Genomic DNA, 22,029 nt, shown 5'->3' with positions numbered 1-22,029 from the left:
AGACAAATAAGAAGCTCTTTTACCTCCATTCATCACTGTTGCAGGGATTGGGTGACAGTATGCCTTGGGGATAATATGAACATGCCATGGTTCTCCCTACAGGTGCTGTGTAATAGTTCTGGTCGACATTGATGACTCTTAGGAAGTCTTAATGGGATCTTTATTCCTGAGTTCCAGGATCCCAGGTCTTGAGTTTGGTTTACAAGGGGATGTAAGACTGTTAAAGTACTTTCTTGGTCTCTCATGCTTGATTCTGGAATATAGGCCAGCTAAAAAAGCAGCTGGGGCTCAGCTGTAAAAAACATGATAAGGCAAAGATGATGTACATTGACCAGGGGCTATTTGCTAGAAGAGTGATCTGAAAAGAAGACCCAATTTGGCTTTGATGCAGATGATATTGGCAGTCTTGAAGGATTAATAGGAATTTTCAAGGAAGGGGAGAGTCTCTAGAAAAAGAAAGAAGAACGAGCAGAGTCTCAGAATGTACATGGCCTCAGACAATTGTAATGCTGGTGATACTATTCTTGAAATGATTGTTCATGGATCTCAAGCCAGGTAAAGTGGAAGTAAAGGTAAGGGGCTCTGTTAGGGAAGAGACTTGATTAGAAGGTGAGTAAGAATTGGAAGGATAAGGAGGTTGTTAACAGGGTAGAGTGTTGGATTCAGAGTTGGTGTATTCAGGTAATGACAAGCTCCAGGATCTGCCCATTGGAGAAAGTAGCTTAGATAAAGTGGAGGAAAATATTGTTAAAAGTTGCAGACATAAAGGAACTTCAGTGTTAGAATATTGAGATGAGTTTTTAAAAAGATATTAATTGAATAGATCAGGTGATGTCAGGCATTAGTGAGAAAGCAAGATTAGGAGCTGAGTACCAAAGACCTCACGGAATGTGGGGCGTTACTGAGAGGTAGCTGGGTGACCGTGATGAAGAAGGGAGACTAGAGAATATGACAACTGAAGATGGCATAAGCTTCAAAGGACAGAAAAGATCAATCAGTGTTTTTCTTCGTCTAGAGGTGTCTGTGGTGAAGATAGAGGGTATAGTCTATAGCCAGTTAGTAAGCTTCATGGAAAATAGTTTAGGAGCTGGAAGGAATCTTAGAGATTATCTAGTTTAATCTCTTTGTTTTGTGGTAGGAAGCTGAGGCCCAGAAGAGAAAGGTACTTTCCTGATGCATTATGGATATTATGAACAAGGTTAGAGCCCTCATCTCCTGCTTATCAGTCCAGAGTTCATTTTACTGAAAGATCTCACCACTACATCTTTCTTCACCCTACCCTTACCCCTATTATTGGTCCTAGATTGGCTATCTGTCATTTTGTCCTTTAGTCCATATAGTTTTAGCCTTCACCATATTTGGCATAGAGGTCCTCATCACCACCTGGATGGGGACAGTAAAAATGGACTCTCTTTGCTTCTTAGATTCCTGACTTCCATGGAGAATCTTTTTTTCTGTTATCTTCCTTCCACTTCCTATCAAATGCTAATGGTTTCTTGATTGTATCTTACAGGGAGGAGCTAACATTTGAGATGCTTGTACTGGAACCCCGTGCCTCTGATGATGAAACCCTTGAGTCTGAGGCCTCCATTGGGACTGCTGATAGCTCAGAAAATTTGAATATGGAGTCCGAATGTGCTATCTCTGAGAAATCAGGTAAGTGAACATGGTAGACCAAAGACTCCAGATTTGTTTTGCAAAGGAGGAATAAAGATTCCAAAACTAGGACAAAGTCTTTTAAGAATTTACTGACCGTACATCAGCAATAACAAAGTCTTGAGGAATTTTGTCCTTTTATCCATATAATTTTAGCCTTCATCGTTTGGCATACAGGTCCTTATCACTACCTGGATGGGGATAAGAAATATAATTATCTTTGCTACTTAGATTCCTGACTTCCACGGAAGGTCTGTTTTTTCCTGCTGTCTTTGTAAAGCTTCCATATACATTGTTTATCAAACCAACTCTTCAGTGTGATTGAGTTTTTTGTTTTGTTTTGTTTTTTTGGTAATTTAATGTTTTATCCTGTACTTACCACAGAGAAAAGCCAATAAACACAATATATGTTGTCTTACTGACCCATAACCCATTTTCTGAGGGTGGCAGGCATTGTGCCCCACTGTGAGGTGGGACTATATACATATACAAAGGAGGTGTTTAACTGGGTGGCATGTCTCAGGGAGACGTAGGACTTACCTACATATCCTGGCAGTTTTTGAAATGATAGTGACTGTTCTAGGCCTCCGCTGGTGGCATAGTCAAACACCAGATTTCCTTGGGGATGATTCGGAAATGCTATATAGAGAAATGGATGGTGAGCTCTCTTTGACTGTGACTGTGCCTATAGTAAGTCATCCTGGACCCTCTGAATTTTATCCCACCCAATTTCATGTGTGAACAGTGACACCTATTCATTATATGATGATTTGCTTTAGAGGGCACTGTCATTTACATCTTTGGTCTCCTTTTTGCATTAGAGAGAAGCTTAGCCCTTAGCTCCCTGAAAACAGCTGGCAAGTCTGAACCTTCCAGCAAGTTGCGAAAGCAACTTAAAAAGCAGCAAGACTCTTTAGATGTCGTGGACTCTTCGGTCTCCTCTTTATGTCTGTCTAACACGGCATCATCTCATGGGACCAGAAAACTATTTCAGATTTATTCCAAATCTCCATTCTACCGAGCTGCCTCAGGTAATGAGGCCCTGGGAATGGAAGGACCACTGGGCCAGACCAAATTCCTGGAAGACAAGCCTCAGTTCATCAGCAGAGGAACCTTCAACCCGGAAAAGGGCAAACAAAAATTAAAGAATGTGAAAAACTCACCTCAGAAAACCAAAGAGACCCCAGAGGGGACAGTCATGTCTGGCCGCAGAAAAACTGTGGACCCAGACTGCACCTCCAACCAACAGCTAGCACTCTTTGGAAATAATGAATTTATGGTCTGAACCGGCAGATGTGTGTCCCTCCGTGGCTACAGAGTGGCAAACACATCTCACCTTTGGGGCTGTGTTTCATCACCTCGTCCACAATAGTCAATCCTAATTGTGGTCCTGCCTCTTTTCTAAGCATATGGCTAAGACTGTATGTGCTGAATTCCTGGGCCTCCTGCAGAAGCAGAAAGCCTGCTGGGGATGGTGCCAGCTGTGCCTTGGCTGCTGTATTTGAATTGAGATTTTACTATACAAAGCCACTTAGGGCCTGGGGATTTGGGTCAGTTGTAGTTGCCTCTCCCCCACCCTCTTTTCCCTTCCCAAAGGTGGGTGTTGAAGTAGGGGGGATATTGCTGTCCTGAGGGACCCTCTCATTTCTGACATTTGAAGAAAACGTATAAATCTTTCTTAACCATGAAAGCAAAAGCCTTTGGGTTTATTTTGGGATAGTTAGGAGCTAGGGTAGAATATAATTTTTTTCCAAAAACTTACAAACAAAAAGCCTAATCCCTCTATTTTAAGATTTCTGAAAAAACACTCCATGTTATATTCTGGGGAAAGCAAAAAAGAAAAACGTGATTGTTTCCATTAAGCCATCAGAGCGTGTCTCAGATATATTGTTATACAGTGAAGAAGAGAATACCTATTTTGTTTTTTGATGTTTGATGTCATAATAATCAGTGCTGGTTTAACTCCTGTTTAGTTCCTGCCAAATACATTGCATGGGCTGAAGTGTCAGTAGCCATACTGTTCTCATGTTTCTTGGTCCTAGGATCAGATTCTTCTACATTATTTTTTAGTTTCCTGGAGACATGGTGATCCCTAAACTTATGAAGGTTTCATCCTGAGCCATTCAGGCTTTTCTCTTTGTATAGATTAAACCGAAAACCGCATATGAGCCTGTTCATCTGCTGGTGGATTCCCACTACAGACTCAAACAAATAATGTGACCGTTTAGTTAGTTTCCAAAAACATTCACATACAATATTGCATGAATAAGTGTTACAGAAAGCTGCCAAAAAATAAAAAGGTTTTTAATATGACCTATCTAACTTTTATCTTCCTTTTCTCAGACCATCAGTATTAAATAGATGGAAAAAAATCAAGGACTACTTGAAGCTATTTTTGTTAATATTCTGGTTACTGAAGTTTATTGTAAATATGTATGTATAGTAGGCATATTTCTTTTTAACCTTGTGCTTCCCTCCTTCCTATGGAATTTCTTCCCACAGATTAGGGGCCACTGGACAGGGGGATGAGAGCCATTCATCCCTGGGTTGAGAGCCATTCATCCCTGGGTTGAGGGAATAGTAAGACATCATTTTCACCACTGGGTGGTCTTCATACACATGAGTTATAATAGCATTTTAAGTATCTTAGCATTTGTGGGATTAGAAATCTGTTTTTGCTATTTATAATATATGAAAAATGAAACATGATAGCCTTTCTTGAGATAAGTATGTGAAATGTTTATTTTTAAAGTTACTAAATGCATCTTGTCTTGCTACTACATGCACTGCTCTGAAAAAGAGCCTTTACCATCTATAACCTGTATTTTGGTTATTCTTCCTTTTCATACTTCTTTGAAGTTGTGGAAATATTAAGTCTTTTGTTAAGGCAGAGTCTCTCCTGTTACACAACACTGAACCTCATGCCACTGCCTCAGTGGTTATTGGCCAGCCCCAGAGGTTAGACTTGGAGCATAATTCTGAGTGGCAGCTAAAGGTAGCAGGAGTCTTACCTCTCCCTACTTTGGGTTCAGAATTGAGCCAGAGAAAGGAAGCTTTTAAAATCTCCAGAATAATGATGGTTAATGAGCAAATGTTATGCTTTATATCCCACAGACATCTGCCACCTTGTTCATCTTGTCCTGAGGAGTAATAAATGTTAAGCTTTTAAAAATCTGAATTTCAGAGAATCTCCTAGAGGAGAGAGGAAAACCCCTCAGCATGGTGTGTCAGAGTGGGATTGCTGGTTCCTTAGCCCCGTGCCAGGTTGCACAGTCTGTGTTTCAGTGTTCTTGGGAGAGTAGTGTACTGCTGGGCATTAATTGTTACTCTGCTCTTGCTCCAGAATGTTGGTTAAATCCTGTATAGAAAAAAAGAGATTGCCCTTATAGAATAATTTCCTGTGGCCCAGAGGAATGGCCAGAAGAACACATTAGCACATGTTCTTCCTTCTAAATCTTTGTGGGGTTTTTTTGGCAAAATAAGTTTGTTGGCAGTTAAAAAACGACTGATGTAGGTCACTTTATAGGAACTAGGTGATGGATGTTAAGAGACGTTATAATTTTTCTCAGGGACCTGAAACTCCAATTTGGGTAAAATTCAATTAAAAAAAAAAACAACTTGTTTTTTCAGTTGCTAGATTTGTGGATTTCTAGTTATTTAATCTGCCAGGATTGGGGTGGGTGGGTGAGGAGGAGAGATCCACAAAATGATAAGATTGGAGAGCAGTGTGGGGCCCTCCCTTTGAGGGAAAGCCGTTGTTTACATAGGGTAGTAGGCCTTGTTGGCCCGATCAAGAGATGAAGCCATAACTCTTAAAAACCTTCAGAACCAAACGCTATGTCTGCATCCATCTGTTCTCACTGGCCCTCTGCATGGTAAAGTTATGTCACCACAAAGTGATGCCGCATTACAATCAATCACTTATGAAACTGTTAGCCCTTAATATGCATCACATTTGTGGTTCCATAGTGCTTCTCCTTTGCTTGTTTGCTTTGATCTCTGCGTGGCAGCAGTGGGGCAGCTCCACATTTGGAGCCCATACTCCAAAATGCAGAGCACTCTACTCACAGCACACATTCCCAGCCCCAAACAAAACCTGAATTTTCAACTCTGCCCATTAAAGTGAATGTATCCCTGTAATTAATTTAGTATGTACTTATTATGGAAAATGTAACAACAAAAGCAGAGAAGTGTGATTTCATTCTGTATCACTAATTGAAGCAAATTAACAGCAAATACAGCAGGATTCAGGGAGGCTTAGTTTACAACATACTTTGTACCTCCTGCCATTTAAATTATTTTGCCACTCTGGGCTTCTGAAAACCCAAAGGGAGATACAGCCCTCCAACTATGAGCCTTGCAGAGAGAGACAAAAGGGCCAGAGGTCCTGGGATGGAATACTAGAGCCCCACCTTCTCATGCTTTGGAAACCTGCCAGAGCGCTTACCCTGCTGGAAGATTAATGAAGACTCTGTTCTGTGTTTCAAAACAGTAGAGTTGTTTTCTCCGTCAAAAACAGAGGGTCACAGAAATGTGCTGAAAAGATGTGGTCCAGCAAGGTTCTGTAGTCCCACCTCAGTGCCTGTGGGCTGTGTTTTTAACTGTAACAAACAAGCACTTTGGTAAACTAGAAAGAAGAAAGGATTCTCAGGATGTGTTCAAAGCTAAGAGAGTTTTCATTTTAAAAAGAAACATACTCCATGGCTTTCCTCATCCTCCTCTCTTTTCTCTTCTTGGTGGGAAGCTGGATGCGGGGCATGCATCATTCTGTATGGACAAATGTGTTATGTCCACCCATACTCTTGTGACAACTCCCGAGCACTGTCGCGCAATACCATGCTGGCCTTGGTAGTAAAACTCCTTGGTATCCGTGAGAGTCCTCTTTTTCTATGCCCTAGACTTCTTTTAACCACTTTTCTCTGGAATGACTCCCACATTTGATTGGGTGTTGAAAGTGTAACAGCAAAATGATGATTGTGGAGATGGATCTATTAGGTCTCAAATTGGTCCCCTGGTTGAAACTATTTTCATAAAAGCCCCAACAATGGGCCTGTCACCTTGCTAGTCATCCATTCTTAATGCCTATTATTTATCAGCCCTCTGAGGTCATATAAAAGTTGCACCTTTTGAACCAAGTATTTGTATTTACTATGGGAAAGGTGTGGACTACAGATTAGTATTATATTATTTTAATGGATTTTAAGTAATTTATAAGTATGCTGAGTGTAAATTTTTTAAAAAAACTGTATTATAAAAGGACATATCCTGTGAAATATAACATTTTACTGTTTAATAGAATAATTCTATAAGAAGAATGATTTATCTCACCCACGGAACTGATTACATTCCGGATGCAATCAACAGGCACTTTGTAATTTCCTTTTTGTTTTTTTTCTTTGCCGGGGGGTTGAGGGGTAACAAGATATCATCTGTATAAAGTGCAGTTTGTGTCACTCAAAATATGCACTGTATGGCTACACAAAAGCAGCTTGATGAACAACTATCACCCCACGGCTCATTAAAGAACAAAGCTTCCAGAAGCAGCAATATGTGTGGTTTGTTTTCCAACCATCCTGGCTCCCACTCCAACTATTCCAACCCAACTCCAAGAAACAGCAGTGACTTCTTAGTTACACTGATGTGTTTTCAGGAAAGGACTCAACCCAACGTTGACAAAGCACAGAGGTGGTAGTCACTGGAACTCAACTGAATTCAAGTGAAGGTGTGATTCAATGTGTCGTTTTTTCTGTAGTGGATGCAGGCTGCTGGCCGTCAAGACTTCATTTAATCGGTTTAAGGCTAGAAGGGGAGGAAAAGCAGTAAATCTGCATTTAGGATCCTCCCCTAAATTGGCCACTTGAAGTAGCAAGGTTGCTAACAGAAGGCCCAAGGATTCTCACTGAAAAGCAAAGCAACACATTACAATAGAAACAGAAATTTTAACTCAGTTTGCCATTTTTGTTCTGCTACCAACTGTACTGCATGACTGGGAAAGGCATTCGCTCTCTCTCAATGTTAGTTTTCTTATCTGGAAGTCATTTGTTTCCCAAACTCCCAGCTTTGGAGAACTCCTACTGACTCTCAGGTTTTAGTGTAAAAGGCAGTTGTCCTAGGAAGTTTGCTCTGACCCCGTGAATTGGGTTAGAGGTCTGTGTTCTCAACAGTTCTCAGTATTCACAGTGTCAAACACTTGCCTGTCTTGCTGACTCTTGGATCCCAGCACCTAATAAAAGGTGCTGGCTGGGCAGATATTGGATGAGAGGATTGACTAGGATCAGTGGTTCCAAAATGCCAAATCAGGTCTAAGGTTACGTGGGGAAAAAAACGTAGTGATTTTTTTTCTTCCCCTAATGCCAAATGTATTCAATTTTTAAAATTCTGGGGTCATCCTTCTCACTTCTTTTTACGTTACATTTACGTTTACATTTTTGCATTAAATTCATATTACATTGAAATATGAAGTGTTAATTGTTTAAAATTCCCTTGGTTGCCCAAATAGAACCTAGAAATACCATTTTTATTTTTATTTTTTTGAGACGGAGTCTCACTCTCACCCAGGCTGGAGTGCAGTGGCACAGTCTCGGCTCACTGCAACTCCCACCTCCCAGGTTCAAGTGATTCTCCTGCTTCAGCCTCCCAAGTAGCTGGGACTACAGGCGCCTGCCACCATGCCTGGCTAATTTTTTTATTTTTAGTAGAGATGGTGTTTCACCATGTTGGCCAGGCTAGTCTCGAACTCCTGACCTCAGGTGATCTGCCCGCCTTGGCCTCCCAAAGTGCTGGGATTGCAGGTGTGAGCCACCACACCCAGCCAAAATACATTCTTAAAACTTGCCCCTGAGATTACTGAGTCGACAACTATTGTGATTATGAAGACCTGAGAACAGAAAGGTATATAAGGAGAGGCAAGTTAAAAGTGACCAGAGCTTTGGTTTGGTTTGTTTTTTAAATTGCTTTTGCTCCTAGAATGGGTGGCAGTACAGTGTCTTAGAGCCAGAGATGATATAAACATGAAAGTAGATAAAGTACATGTAATATCTGACTGTTGAATCTTGTAGGTATCTCAGACTCACAGTCGAGGAGTGTGTCACTTCCAGGTAGCACCCACAGGCATTGTCCTAGGTGCTTAGGGTACATTAGTGAACAAAACAAAAGATCTCTGCCCTGTGAAGCCTGCATTCTAGTGGGGAACACCAGTGATGTCCACCAGATAGAGACTAGTCATCCATGATACCTGGGTTTGACTATGAGGTTGCGCTTCTCGGCATCCTTGAGTCTTTCCCTGCCCTTCCTACCTTGAAATATCCCCTTGTGGGTAGAGAAGTGTCTCGTGAATCTAAAAACTAGCTTTATTTGAAAAGAAAGGCCCAGATAGTCCCACAGGGACTACCTCTGTGGTGCTTCATAGCCAAAGATATTTCTGGCATTGAGGGGGGAAAAAAAAAAGCTTTCAAATTCTCTCCTAATAAGGACCCTAAATGCAATGAAAAAGCCATTACTCATCAGAATTTCTGTAGAGCCAATCTACAACAAAAAGTTGAATAATGGCTGCCACCATCCTAGGTGGTTTACAAACGGGAGTTTGTATTCTTGTCTGTAAGACATGCTGAGAGCTGTACCAGGTTAGGAAAACAGAGGCCACTTTTGTATTCCAGGTGAGATGGACTTAGTACAGAAATTAGGATCTAACAAAGGTCAGAGATATTCCCACAGGTCAAGAAAGCCAACGCAAATCTCAGCTAAAAGTTCCAGAGTTCTCAAGAGCTTGCCTGGAAGCTAGTGCAATTCTAGCCAGGAGGCTGCTATGAAATCTATTTTCCCACAACGTGACTGCAGTGTCTCCAAAGAAAAATGGCTTCTCTTTTTCCTAATGCCAAATTTAATCAGTTTGGCATTAGGGGGAAAAAATCTCCTGTGAGTGCCTTTCATTAGCAAATCCTAGGGGAAAGGGTTTCTGGGAAATGTAGTTCCTTCCTGGCATCTCTGCAATGAAGAAAAGCCCTTAGAAGTGGGGGAGGGTGGTATTGATGCCAGATTGACTGACAGCGGACAATCCAGCTTATGTACTTCCTCTAATTCTCCAAGACTTCTTGGAGAGCCCTCAAATCTCCTTCCCAATGTAGATGTGCTGTGCTCACACATCCCAGATGCTAGCCTGGGAACTTCAGCAGGCTACCTTTGCAGTCTTACCATGTCCTCCAAAGCCAAACTGTAAGATAAATATGCAGGGCTGGTCGTGTCATAGTTCAACTATGTGTCTTACTAAGGTGGCTTTGCTCAGGGCTTAGCTCATATGGATAAAACTTTTAATAGGGAATTGGACTGTATAATGGCATTATAGACATTAGTTGACCGATTAACTGAGGCCACTCTGATACTTTCAAAAGTTGGAGAGAATCTGAAGTAGCCTGGGGGCTGAAGTAAGAAGGGCTTCAGCTGGGCAGCATTTGCCATACTCTTTCCTCTCTGGCACCAGCCCTAGCTGTTCTGAGTTCCTGAGTAGACAGGACATTTCTGTCAGCTAAGGGAATTCAAACACAAGCCAAAGGACAGGGAACCCCTAGGATTTCTCAGACTTCTCACATGACCCTTTCTGTCTTGATTTCAAGCACTTATCCTTTGAAGGCAGAAAATGCAACAGAATTGTTCAGTCTTTCATTCCAAAAGTGAAGGGGAAGTGGGAAAGGTGGTGCCAGAGTTAAGCAGCATTAGGTAGAGTCACACCAAGGTTTGAGTCCTCCCTAAGCATCAGTTTTTTCATTTATAAATGGAGAAAATTAGCTCTTCCCTCAGAGTTAATCTGAGGATTAAATGGCAATTTAAAAAGTGCCCAGCTCACTGCCTGCTATTAATATATACATTGCCTGATCTATGTTAACATGTTAAAATATTATTTTCACAGTCATCTGGGTCCACCTTCAAAAAGGATTAGGTTCACACCTATAATCCCAGCACTTTGGGAGGCCAAGGTGGGTGGATCACCTGAGGTCGGGAGCTCTAGACCAGCCTGGCCAACATGGAGAAACCCCGTCTCTACTGAAAATACAAAATTAGTTGGGTATGGTGGTGCATACCTGTAATCTCAGCTACTCGGGAGGCTGAGGCAGGAGAATCACTTATACCTGGGAGGCAGAGGTTGTCGTGAGCCGAGATTGTGCCATTGCACTCCAACCTGTGCAACAAGAGCAAAACTCCGTCTCAAAAAAAAAAAAGAGAGAGAAAGAAAATGATGAGGTTTGTCTGAGCTGTATCTTTCCATAAGGACCTAAGAAGTGATGAAGAGTCCCTTTAACAAAAAGTACCTGTAGCTGCCTTATGTTGAGTTGGAAGGTGTTCTTTACTTAGGAAGGAGATGAGGAAGGAGATAGGAGATAAAGGTTGAGATGCTGCGGATGATGGGATGCCATCTGGAGAGAAGCTGGGTGGTTGAATTCTATGGGAGATTTTCCACTGGGCTTGAATTCATTGCCCCTGGTCTCTGACTTGGAGTGGAACCCAGATGGAACTCAAAGACCTTGCGCTCATTCCTTCGGTGTCCTCAAAGGGAGAGCCTTGACCAAACGTTTTTCTGTTTTTTTTTTGTTTTTTTGTTTTTACTTTTTTATTGAGGTCTAACAAAATAAAGTGCACAGCTCAATGAATTATTATGTATGAATACATTTGTGAAACCACTGCCCAGATCAAAATCAACATTTCTGGTACACCAGAGGGCTCCCATGAGCCCCCTCTGTATCAATCCCCCACCACCCAGAAGTAACCACTATTCCAACTCCTATTATTGTCAATTAGTCTTGCCTGTTCCTGAACTCTGCATAAATGGAACTTCTGCCTGGCTTCTTTCATTCAGCTTTTATGTCTGTGAAGTTTACCTGTTACCTGTGTTGCCACATGTATCCATAATTCATTCTTTTTAAATTATTTTTCATTATATGAATATACCACAATTTGTTAATTCATCCTACCATCAATATACAGTTTGGGGCTATTATGAATAAAGCTGCTATGAATATTCTTACAATATCTTTCGGTGGGCATCTCTGCTGGGTACACACACCTACGAGGAACTGCTGGGGCAAAGAGCAGGCAAATGTTTCGTTTCAGTAGATTGCTTTCCAGAGTGCTTGGAAACATTTCACCTCCACCCCCACTAGTTTTTGAACATATCACAAAGGAGCTTCTCCATTGGAGTATTCCCTATGGTCTTGCGGAAAAAGAGGAGCTCGATGCGTTCCGCAGTGATAAACCTCAAAGACGGGAGGAGCAGGAGCAATTTCCCAAACCTGAACAGGAGAGAGGACGCCATCAGTTTTACGACCAGCTTCTGAGCACTAGTCCCTGGGGCGGTGCCCTCCCAGGAAAAGCAGGGGAGGAAGGAGAGGAGAGATGAGGTCCCCAGAGCAGGTCAGGAGGAATTTCGAGGAAAAGCTACATTCAGGCCAGGCGTGGTGGCTCATGCCCCTAATCCCAGCACTCTGGGAGGCCGAGGCGGGTGGATCACAAGGTCAGGAGATCGAGACCATCCTGGCTAACATGGTGAAACCCCATCTCTACTAAATATACAAAAAATTAGGCGGGCATGGTGGCAGGCACCTGTAGTCCCAGCTACTCGGGAGGCTGAGGCAGGAGAATGGCGTGAATCCGGGAGGCGGAGCTTGCAATGAGCCAAGATCACACCACTGCCCTCCAGCCTGGGCGACAGAGCGAGACTCTGTCTCAAAAAAAAAAAAAAAAAAAATTAGCCGGGTGTGGTGGTGGGCGCCTGTAGTCCCAGCTACTCAGGAGGCTGAGGCAGGAGAATGGCATGAACCCGGGAGGTGGAGGTTGCAGTGAGCTGGGATCCCACTACTGCACTCCAGCCTGGGCTACAGAGCGAGACTCCATCTCAAAAAAAAAAAAAAAAAAAAGGAAAAAGAAAAGCTGCATTAACCAGAGGAGTTGCCTCCACCTACCTCGACCCATTGTGAGCCGCCACCCACTATTTAGTTTAGGAGTGCAATGAAAATAATGAGTAAATATTGTTTATTATATGTAAAGATTATAAAGTGAAATTTATATTAACTCTGTACAGATGGTTCGACTTTATCATAATGTGAAAGTGATAAGCATTCAGTATGCTCCTTAAGATGGGTTATGTATGAAAATTCATCTTCAACTTACAGTAGCTTCAACTTAACAATGGGTTTATCCAGATGTAACCCCATCATAAGTCAAGGAGCACCTGTATATGAATATATTATTATTAATCTCATATATAAGTATTATAATTATATGATTAGTTTTTAATAGATAAGAATATGTTTATAAGAATACAAATTCCTGTCTGTATACCACCTAGGATGATGATAGCCATTACTGAAAATGTCCTGAAGTTGAAGGATAATTTTGGTGGCTGAGATAGTCATTGTAAAAAATGTTTATTGTTTTAAATAAGAACTATTTGCTGGCCGAGTGCAGTGGCTCACACCTGTAATCCCAGCACTTTGGGAGGCTGAGGTGGGCGGAGCACAAAGTCAGGAGATCGAGACCATCCTGGCTAACATGGTGAAACCCCGTCTCTACTAAAAATACAAAAAATTAGCTGGGTGTGGTGGTGGGCGCCTGTAGTCCCAGCTTCTCGGGAGGCTGAGGCAGGAGAATGGCGTGAACCCAGGAGGTGGAGCTTGCAGTGAGCCAAGATCACGCCACTGCGGTCCAGCCTGGGCGACAGAGAGAGACTCCATCTCAAAAAAGAAAAGAAAAAAAAGAACTATTTGCTAAGACAGGAGTCCGCGACACAAAAGACGGATGGTGAAGCCCCAAGAGACAGATGTGGGGACCAAACCTTCCCTGGGTAGGTCTGATGGCCAGAGTCAACGCCCAGCATCGAGGAGGCTACTCCACATTGGGCAGTCCCATGCTCCCCTCACTGCGAATTTCGGGGAAGACGTCCCCACCACTCAGTGATCTGCTGGACTTGCTTTGCCAACCTAAGGCCTTCCTTTCTTTTGCTAGTGCCAAGTCAGCAGCACTGAGCAAGTCGTATACCCCTCCCATCTGCCTTCCCTGCTTCTGTTTTTCTGATCTAAAGAGTGGGAGGAAGAAGAAATAACTATAAAGTCAGTTAAAGAATGTTTTTTCCAAACTGCAGGTATTGCCTCACTTATTGGGTCTGAAACTAAATTCAGTGGGTCACAATCAGCCTTTTCAAAAAAAGAAAAGAGAAATATCAGGTAAATTGTACAAGGTAAAGGTAGGAATTACTTTGTGGAACTTCGCTTTGGTGCCTGTGTGCATATGAGGGGGTGATGGTAATTGTGTTTCTTCCTGGGTGTTTCAGTTTTTAAAAACTGAAATAATATGCTGGATTAGAGAACCCCAAACCACTATCTTCACGTTCAATTTGCTTGTAGTAGGCAATGAACTGCTATAAAAGGGACATAGGAAATCTTAATCAGCATTTTAAAATTTGACGCAAAACCAACATGCCAGGACATCTCTGGGAGTTGGTTCCAACAGAAACTTGGCAGAGAAAGGCTGCTGGTTTCTGAATGTCTCTGATACCCACTCTTCAGATGCTAAGTCAAGTCTTAGTAGTATTAGCGTTCTCCCTATGCTCATAAGCAGCACAAATCTTCCTGTGCTATATGGCATATACTTTGTATACTGTGGCTTTTCTTAAAAGGAAATTACCTTTTCTCCTTGTAATCATTTCTTGGATTAGAGGTGATGCAAGGATGCCCATATTAGCTCGCTTCTTCAGAAAGAAACTGCCGGGAGCCCCAAAGATTGCAGATAACATGGTCTAAAATAGCCAGTAGATGCCGAAGGCCAAGTGCTCCAACCTTGCTGAGGCTCCATGACATCTGCCTGTGCTGGGCCAAACAGCATAGTCCCAGAGCACTGGCTCCTGCCCCACCCTCGCACAGCCACACTCAGCCTACAGCAACATCTCCCCCAAACCTAGCCAGGGCCATCCATGTGCTTGGCATCTCTACAGGATGCTCAAAACACCTTATCATCTTCCCTCAAAACCATCTTTCCTCCTGGCTTTCCTTTTTATTTTTTTAACAATGTCTTCTCCCACAGAGCTCCTCTTCCCTCATTCCTTACTTTCACCCAAACACCGGGTCTGACCCATTTCAACTCCTAGAGTCTCCCTTCTGCTCCCCCTGGCCATGCCCAAAGATCAGAACTCCAGGGAACCACCTGGAAGGTGGCAGTAGCTGCCATCCCCTTCCCAGTAGTATCCTCTGGACCCATGGCCATGCCAATCTGCATGAGGTCCAGCCCTGTGTATGACCCTCTGCTCGGAAACCTGCAGTAGCTGCCCTCTGCCTCCCAAGTCAGACGTGGCCTTTGGCTAGCATTCAAAGTCCTGAACGGGCTGGTCCTGGGGTACTTTTCTGGCTTATTCTCCCCATTTCTCACTGGCAGGAACCTGTTATACCTTCAAAGTGGGCTCCTGTTCTAACAACATATCATGCTTGCCCCTCTCTCCCTTTGCAAATGATGTTTTCTTTTAGACTTCTTCTTCTTTTCAAGTCCAGCCCTGTCTCCACAAAGTCCCTCCCAATTCTGCTTTATGTTTCCCATGCCAGGGGGTCTCTGTCTCCTGCAGATTCATGCAACCCTCAGTACCTGGCTAGGGCAGTTTGTGTCTTCAGTGAGGTCACTGCCAGTTGTCTCTAGAAGGCAGTAGCTTTGTCTTATGTACATCTTGGTCCCCACTCCCGGGGCCTGGCACTGTGCCTGGGACACCGTAGATGTTGGCTGTATGCTGTTGAACTGAGACCCTTGTGCTGTCTAATCAGTGAGCTCTGGGAGGGTGTGGGAGAGGCAGGGAAAGGTTAGAGGGCAGGGACAGATAAGTGGGTGGGTGCATGCTCAGGTCACCTCACAGGCTGGCTGGGGTGGTGGGCCTTGCTGTGCTGGCTCAGCATCACTTGGGACTGGTCCTGCAAGGCCTCTACGTGCTCAGGATCCTTCAGGCCCCGCGTCTCTGGGGAGAAGCAGCACCAGTGAGCTTAGCACCGGTTTACGGCTGTTATAAGGCTGGCCATGAAGTGGTGGCCCAGGGCTCTGGCTGCAGACATGGGCATGGGGCCCTGTGGGGGTGGGCTCTGCCAGGGCCAAAGGAGCCACCAGGGGCTCCGGCTGGGGCTCAGGGGCTCCCAGGGGCTCCCAGCCTGCCCTGTCCCCTCACAGTCAACCAGGAGTGGCCCCAAGGAGAAGGGAGTACAGCCTCACCACTCTCCTCCCGCCCCCCAGGATAGAGGCCTACACACATCTGCACACATGGGGGTGGTGGAGGGAGAGTGAGAGGTAGATGGAAGTCACCAGAATTCCCACTCAAGGTTTGGGCAGAGACTCAGTTACCTGGCTTGAAGAGGACCAAGGCCTTCATGCAGGCGAACTCCGTGGGGTCCACCGCCAACGCCCGGAACCGAGAGATAGTTTCCCGCAGGACACGCGTCTCCATGCTGGCCAGCGTGAGCCGGCCCTGGGCACCACCGGCAGCAGAGGCCTCGGGCGGTGCCAGCAGAGGACAGCTGTCCAGAGGCAGAGACCACTGGATGGCCCCGAGGAGAAAGAGTTCACTCCACGCCTCTTCCAGCAGGATCACCTGTGCTCAGACACGGGTGCCTGTTATAGCAGACACACAGCTTCTCTGGCTCAGTGTGGAGCCTCTGCCACCATCTCAGGCACCCAAGGAATGGAAGTGCTGTCCTGGGACCCGAGACTGCTCTCCTGACATCAGCCAGAGGCCCAGAGCTCTGGGATTTGGCACCATCCAGCTCAGCTGCCTACCATCCGAGACACTGTCTGGGTTCCATCCAGCGCTGCAGCTGGGACATTTAGGAACGCCCAGAGCCATTGGAAGTGGGGCAGCCTCAGAAACATGCCTCATGAGTGTCCTAAGTTGAGTGTATTCAAGTGGTGTGGCCTGACTCTTCTGAGTTGCTCCACCCCAGCACACAGACTGGCTGAGGGCCTCAGACCCTCCTCGTGCCTCTCCTCCTGGTTTTCCTGAAAGATCTGCTTGCCCATTAGAAGCCAAGAGGGATGGCCCAGAGCTGAAGAGATTGGACTAAAATGCAAGCCCTGAAGTCGTAGGCACTTGTGCTCCAAGGGGGCCTAGAGTCAGCCACTCAGCCTGTTCAGAGTGTGCAGGTCACTTGTCACCCACAGAATGTCTGCAGGGCCTGAGGGTCTTCCAGAACTTAAGAAGACCCTGGGCCCTGTGGGTCCCTGGCCATGATCATTTCCTAGGTGTGCACCCCGGCCATCATCTCTGTGCCAGAGATGCATGCACCCCCACCATCACCATCCCTGAGATGCACCGTGGCCATCGCTGAATCAAAGGTATGTGTGTCCCCAGCCATCACCATCCAAGCTGTGTGCACCTCCATTCTTACTGGCATGGGGATGTGTGTGCCCTGTCTGGTTGACTCGAGTGGGCCGCCTGACCCCAGCCCAACCTAGCTCCCCAGCAGGCAGGCCGGTAGGTACCTGATCCCGGAAGGGCAGGCCGGAGAACACAGGCAGGTTCTTGGCCCACTTGACGGCCATGAAGAGCAGGCGAGCCGAGGTCTCATGGATGCTGTCCAGGCCGCAGGGGGAGGAAGAGGAGTATGGAGAGGAGGGGAACTCAGGATCATTGCTGGTGACATCAATATTCTCATCAGCTGTTGGAGGAGGAGGTTGTGATCTTAGCGCCTGCTTCTCGGGAGGTAGCAGGGAGTGCTTGGGGCTCCGGGGAGTGAGGATCAAGGTGAGGCGCTGCAGCCCTGCTGTGACCCCGGAAGCCAAGCCCTGCTGTGCCCTCAGCTGCTCTCCCACTTACCATCCTCTGGCTCCAGCTTAGCACAGGTTTCAGCTGTTATAAGGCTGGCCATGAAGTGGTGGCCCAGGGCTCTGGCTGCAGACATGGGTGTGGGGCCCCGTGGGCTGGGCCCTGCCGGGGCCGGGGGAGCCACCAGGGACTCCGGCCGGCGCTCAGTGTTGGACTCCATGCTGTCCAGGCGGACCTGGGCTGTGCTTCGCGGCTGGCGCTCGTTCTGCACGGCTGGGGAGGCAGGAAGGGTCAGGACAACACGCCAGTCCCGCTGCCCATCTCTTGTCACGTCCCCCCGGGCCAGCCCCCTGCCTCACCGTCCTGGTTCATCCCCGCCTGCAGGCACTTCTTCAGCCGGCAGGCCTGGCACTGGTTGCGATGGGCCTTGTCCACGGGGCACATCCCTGCCCCCACCTGGCACCTGCAGGTGAAGAGGAGACCCCAGGGGTCAGTGTCCCTCCCAGGCCCTGAGCCATGGGTTTGGACATTTTTGCCCAAGCCCCTCTTCCCCTGAGCGCCCGCCCCCTCACCCCTCCAGAACCCCTCAGGGGCAGACGCGCAGCAGGGCCCACCGCACTCACCTGTAGATGAGCCTCCGCCGCACGCTCCTTTTGAAGAAGCCGCTGCAGCCATTGCAGGCGTAGATGCCATAGTGCTTCCCGCTGCTGCTGTCTCCGCACACGCGGCACTGGAGCGAGGCGCTCACACCTGAGGGGCAGGGGGCAGGGCTGCGCCGCGGCAGGGCTGCACGCTCCCCTCCTTCCCTCAGGTCCCTTTCCCAGTCCTCAGGCCCCGCTCACCCACATTTGAACGTACTCACGCGTGACTCTTCCATCCGGAAAAGTGTCTCCCTCATTGTGCATCCACACCCCAGCCCCCACCCCCATTCCCTGCCCGCTCTCCTCCCTCAGCTGCCCATTTTCAGCAAGAGTCCAAGCCCCACCTCCACTTTCCCAGCTCCCAGCCCTTCTCTGTGGGTGGCTTCAGGCTCCATCATCCCACAGAAACATTCTTGTCAACGCCACTAGGGACCTCTGTGCTGTTAAGCCCTAAGGGCGCTTCTCTGTTCTTTCCTTCCCCATCGGCTGGGCTGTCCTGTCCTGGCTCTGCAGCCTGCCCGCCCCCAACCCCCATCCCCGCCCCACTGTGTTTCTAGGATTCTGGGTTTACCCGCAGGCTACCCCACCCTTGCCCACAGCCGGCGGGGCTGGGTCTGAGTTGCTCTGGCTCCTTCCATGGTCCCTGCAAACCTCTGGCCCTTACCCTGCTCCCCAAGGGCCCAAACCCGACCCTACCTCCAGGAGAAGCCATACCTGTCTGATCCTCCCCCAGGCCCCACCTGCCTGGAGACTCCTTCCTGGAGGCAGCCCCAGCTGCAGGCGCAGCTGCAGCCACTGTGGAGCTCATCAGAGCTGTTGGTCTGGTCTCCGTGGGTTCCAGGGCAGCTTCTGCCTGCCTGCGGGAGGCCTGGGTTGCTGAGCCAGGCCCAGCCTTATGCCTCAGTCCATGAACCTCTGTCTCTCTGTGCCCCTGTCTCCCTGCCTGAACTCTGTCTGAACTCAGGAGCTGCCCCAAGGTCCTGAAGCCCCTCACAGCACAGGCTCTGGCTTGAGACTTCTCCCGGGGCAGCCGCTGGACGCAGTTTATGATCCTCTTAATCTTTACTGTCTCCACAGGGGATCAACTGGCCACACCTGCAGCATTACCAAGGTGCCCCGGGAGCCCGTCAGTCCTGCTACCCCATGCTGGTTCCCGGGCTGCCCAAGGTCCCCCGGGGCCCTCCTGCCCTGTGTGCTCAGCTGTTCACCATTGCATGCCGCATCTTGAAGAGAGGTGTGGACTCCACTTCTCCCAAGGACTTTAAATCTTTTTTTTTGTTTTGATACGGAGTCTCGCTGTGCCGCCCAGGCTGGAGTGCAGTAGCATGGTCTCGGCTCACTGCAGCCTCTGCCTCCTGGGTTCAAGCAATTCTCCTGCCTCAGCCTCCCAAGTAGGTGGGATTACAGGCACCTGCCACCACGCTCGGCTAATTTTTTTGTATTTTTAATAGAGATGGGGTTTTACCATGTTGGCCAGGCTGGTCTCGAACTCATGACCTCAAGTGATCTGCCCGCCTCAGCCTCCCAAAGTGCTGGGATTACAGGTGTGAGCCACCCCACCTGGCTGGACTTTAAATCCTTTTGAGCTGCTTGGCACACGTCCGAAGGCAAGTGTGTGGCCAGTGTGTGTGTCTGTGCCTGTGCGGGTCCTGCCTGAGACACTCCCCTTGGGTCCTAGGTAGATCTGGCTCTGCCCCCCGAGGTTCTCACTCCAATCCCTTGGAAAGGGCCTGCTTGGGGCTCACGATTTGAGGATCCGGCCCCCGCCGGAAGGCTAGCAGTCCCCAGACACCTGGCACAGAGGACGCTCCCAGAACCGTCCCCTGTAGGGTCTGAGGCTGGCCTGGAGGAAAGAGGCCCGGAGCCCCGTCTGGAGGGTCTCCTTCAGGCCTGTGAGGGGGCAGAAGAGGAGCTGGCAGGCTCTTTCCTCACCCAGTTGGAGAGCCAGGCCTGCAGGACGAGAGCCGGTGAGGACACAGCCACCTTGAGCCTGGCCACGGGCTCTCAGGGGCCCTCCCCTTCCCCCCGAACTCAGCCTCACAGTTTTGCTGGCCTCTCGCCACACCAGCCCCTGCACTGCTCCCAGGCCCATCCTTCCCACCTCAGGCCCAGCGATGCCTCTGCTCCTGTGGGAAGGAAAGGGAAGGAGGAACCTGTCTTACATCCTTGCCTTATAGCAAGCCCCGGGCCCCCGCAGGGAGTGTAGAGAGAGCAGACGCAGACCCAGGTTCAAGTCCCTTCTCCATCACCGGCCAGCCATGTGTCCCTGAGAAAGTGACTCAATCTGTCCAAACTTCACTTCCTCACCTGTAAAACAGGATGAGAAGAGCACCTGTCCTATGGTGTAGTTGGGGAACTAAAGACAATGGTTCAGGAAACGTGTTTCAGCGCCTGGTACTCAGTAAGAACCTAATAAATGGTGCGTGCAGTTGATATTGTTATTATTCTTGGGGTTACTGAGAAGGTCACACTCAGCAGCCTTTTCTTGCCTGCTCCTCCACCCCCAGGCCCACTTGCCAGTCCCCTCTCTGCCTGGGACAGAGCCGAAAGCCCGTGTTGTCCTGGAGGGGACCACTTGTCCCCAGCAGACCACAGCTCACCTATGGATGAGCTGGGGTGGGGTTGGTCCAGCCTTAGACCCCAAGGGGAAGCAGGCGGAGCATGAGGCTTCTAGAAGGATCATGGAGTTAAGGGGACAGGGGGCGGGGCCTGGCCCTTATGTAAGTGGGGTTAACCCTCCCTGTGACAGAGAAGCACAATTAGGGATTTGGGAAGTCAGCTCGAGGGGCTTTGCAGGGTAATCCGCTTTCTGGGGCCTCAGAAGATCGAGGCCATCGGGTTGGGTGCTCTCACCTGTTCTCCTCTCCTCTGTCCTCACCCCTCCCTGCCTCCTCTGCCAAAAAGCCCCTCAGGACAAGGTCTCCAGCTCCACCTAAGACCGAAGCTGAGGCCATCCTCCATGAACTTGACTGGCCACTCCCTCCTTCCCGAAGCCGCTCTTTCCCATCTCTTCTGGAACACGGGTCTTTGCCTTGAACTTGTCATCGCCTCCATGTACCCAGAGGCTGGTCCCAGCAGCCCTTCCCGCTCTCTCCTCGGGCAGTTTCACACACACGGCTTCCATGGCCACTTCGTATCAGTTCCACCGTGGAGTCCAGCTCCACATGCCCCAGACCAAACCACCCCCAATTTATGTGCACAGAGGTAGTAACCCCAGGATTGGGGGGCCACCTGGAGCAAATGCGTGCAGGTTTGAAAATGCCTAAGGCTGAGCGCAAGGGTCTCAGACTCTGGTGACCGGAGCCAAGGACGAGCTGATGACAAAGGCACATCAGAGACAAGACGGAAACTCAGGACAGCGCTGCGTTGTCGTGGGAGCCAGGGACGGGGAAAAATCAGCAATGGTGGCGTCACCATGCAAGTGTTCTGTGTCATGCAGAAAGCAAGCATGCCGAGTTCTTACACAGATCCTTCAAACCTCACAGCAGCCCTGTAAAGGAGCTGTCCGTACTAGCCTCAACTCATGGGTGAGGAAAAACGGAGTCAGAGAAGTTAAGTAATTTGCTTAAGGCCACACAGCTAGTGAGTGGTGGAGGAGGCTGGGGATGCAGATGAGGATTTCAAACTGTGTTTGGCACCGCACTTGGCTTTGCACCAGGACACCCTCCCAGGAGGGGCAGCTGCCTCCTTGGGTTTCAGCAGCAGCCGGAGGAGCTGGTGCCCTGGGAGGGAGCAAGATTCAGGAGGCCTAGTGGTGGGGAGGGAGCGTGGCTGTGAGGGAAGGAGACAGGGCTGAGGGGTGGCAGGGAGGGTAACATTAAGGAAAGATTTTTTTCCCCAACGAATTTAGATATTTAAAGAAAGATATTTTAGGAATGCAGTTCCTTTTAAAATGGGAGCTACAGAGGAGAAAGAGCCAGGAAGAGAGGCGGAGGTGGGTGTACCTCGAACCCTGCCCCA

General features: G+C 47.9%; 2 protein-coding genes across 16 annotated transcripts in view; one reads left to right on the top strand and one right to left on the bottom strand.

Annotated features, from left to right (window-relative positions):
- Positions 1-3,969, top strand: part of MYO9A (myosin IXA) — a 311,747-nt gene extending 307,778 nt beyond the window's left edge. For all 15 annotated transcript variants that reach the window (XM_024232451.3, XM_024232449.3, XM_054532836.2 and 12 more), the window contains 2 exons: positions 1,514-1,656; positions 2,478-3,969. In XM_024232451.3, coding sequence (XP_024088219.3) covers positions 1,514-1,656; positions 2,478-2,941 — 607 coding nt within the window. In that variant the 3' untranslated portion in view covers positions 2,942-3,969. The remainder of the gene's footprint in view (positions 1-1,513; positions 1,657-2,477) is intronic.
- Positions 3,970-8,953: 4,984 nt separating this feature from the next.
- On the bottom strand, positions 8,954-19,106 carry NR2E3 (nuclear receptor subfamily 2 group E member 3). The gene is made up of 8 exons (XM_009249988.4): positions 18,784-19,106; positions 18,052-18,178; positions 17,788-17,891; positions 17,480-17,701; positions 17,146-17,321; positions 16,012-16,258; positions 15,529-15,634; positions 8,954-11,936 (listed from the first exon to the last, which is right to left on the bottom strand). Exons 1-8 carry the CDS (start codon positions 18,875-18,877, stop codon positions 11,804-11,806), a joined length of 1,209 nt encoding a protein of 402 aa, XP_009248263.3. The 5' UTR covers positions 18,878-19,106; the 3' UTR covers positions 8,954-11,803.
- Positions 19,107-22,029: the final 2,923 nt, after the last annotated feature.

This window comes from Pongo abelii, chromosome 16, assembly GCF_028885655.2.
Source record: "Pongo abelii isolate AG06213 chromosome 16, NHGRI_mPonAbe1-v2.0_pri, whole genome shotgun sequence".
In the NCBI taxonomy this organism is placed as follows: Eukaryota; Metazoa; Chordata; class Mammalia; order Primates; family Hominidae; genus Pongo; species Pongo abelii.
The sequence above is the reverse complement of the archived record's forward strand: the minus strand, read 5'-3'. Positions and strand labels throughout refer to the sequence as shown.

Coding starts and splice junctions, on each gene's coding strand:
- NR2E3 (XM_009249988.4), bottom strand. CDS start 18,877: ATGAGCTCCACAGTGGCTGCAGCTGCGCCTGCAGCTGGGGCTGCCTCC. Junction 17,892..18,051: donor CGGCGGAGGCTCATCTACAG/GTGAGTGCGGTG, acceptor CTTCACCTGCAG/GTGCCAGGTGGGGGCAGGGA. Junction 17,702..17,787: donor GGCGGGGATGAACCAGGACG/GTGAGGCAGGGG, acceptor CTGCCTCCCCAG/CCGTGCAGAACGAGCGCCAG.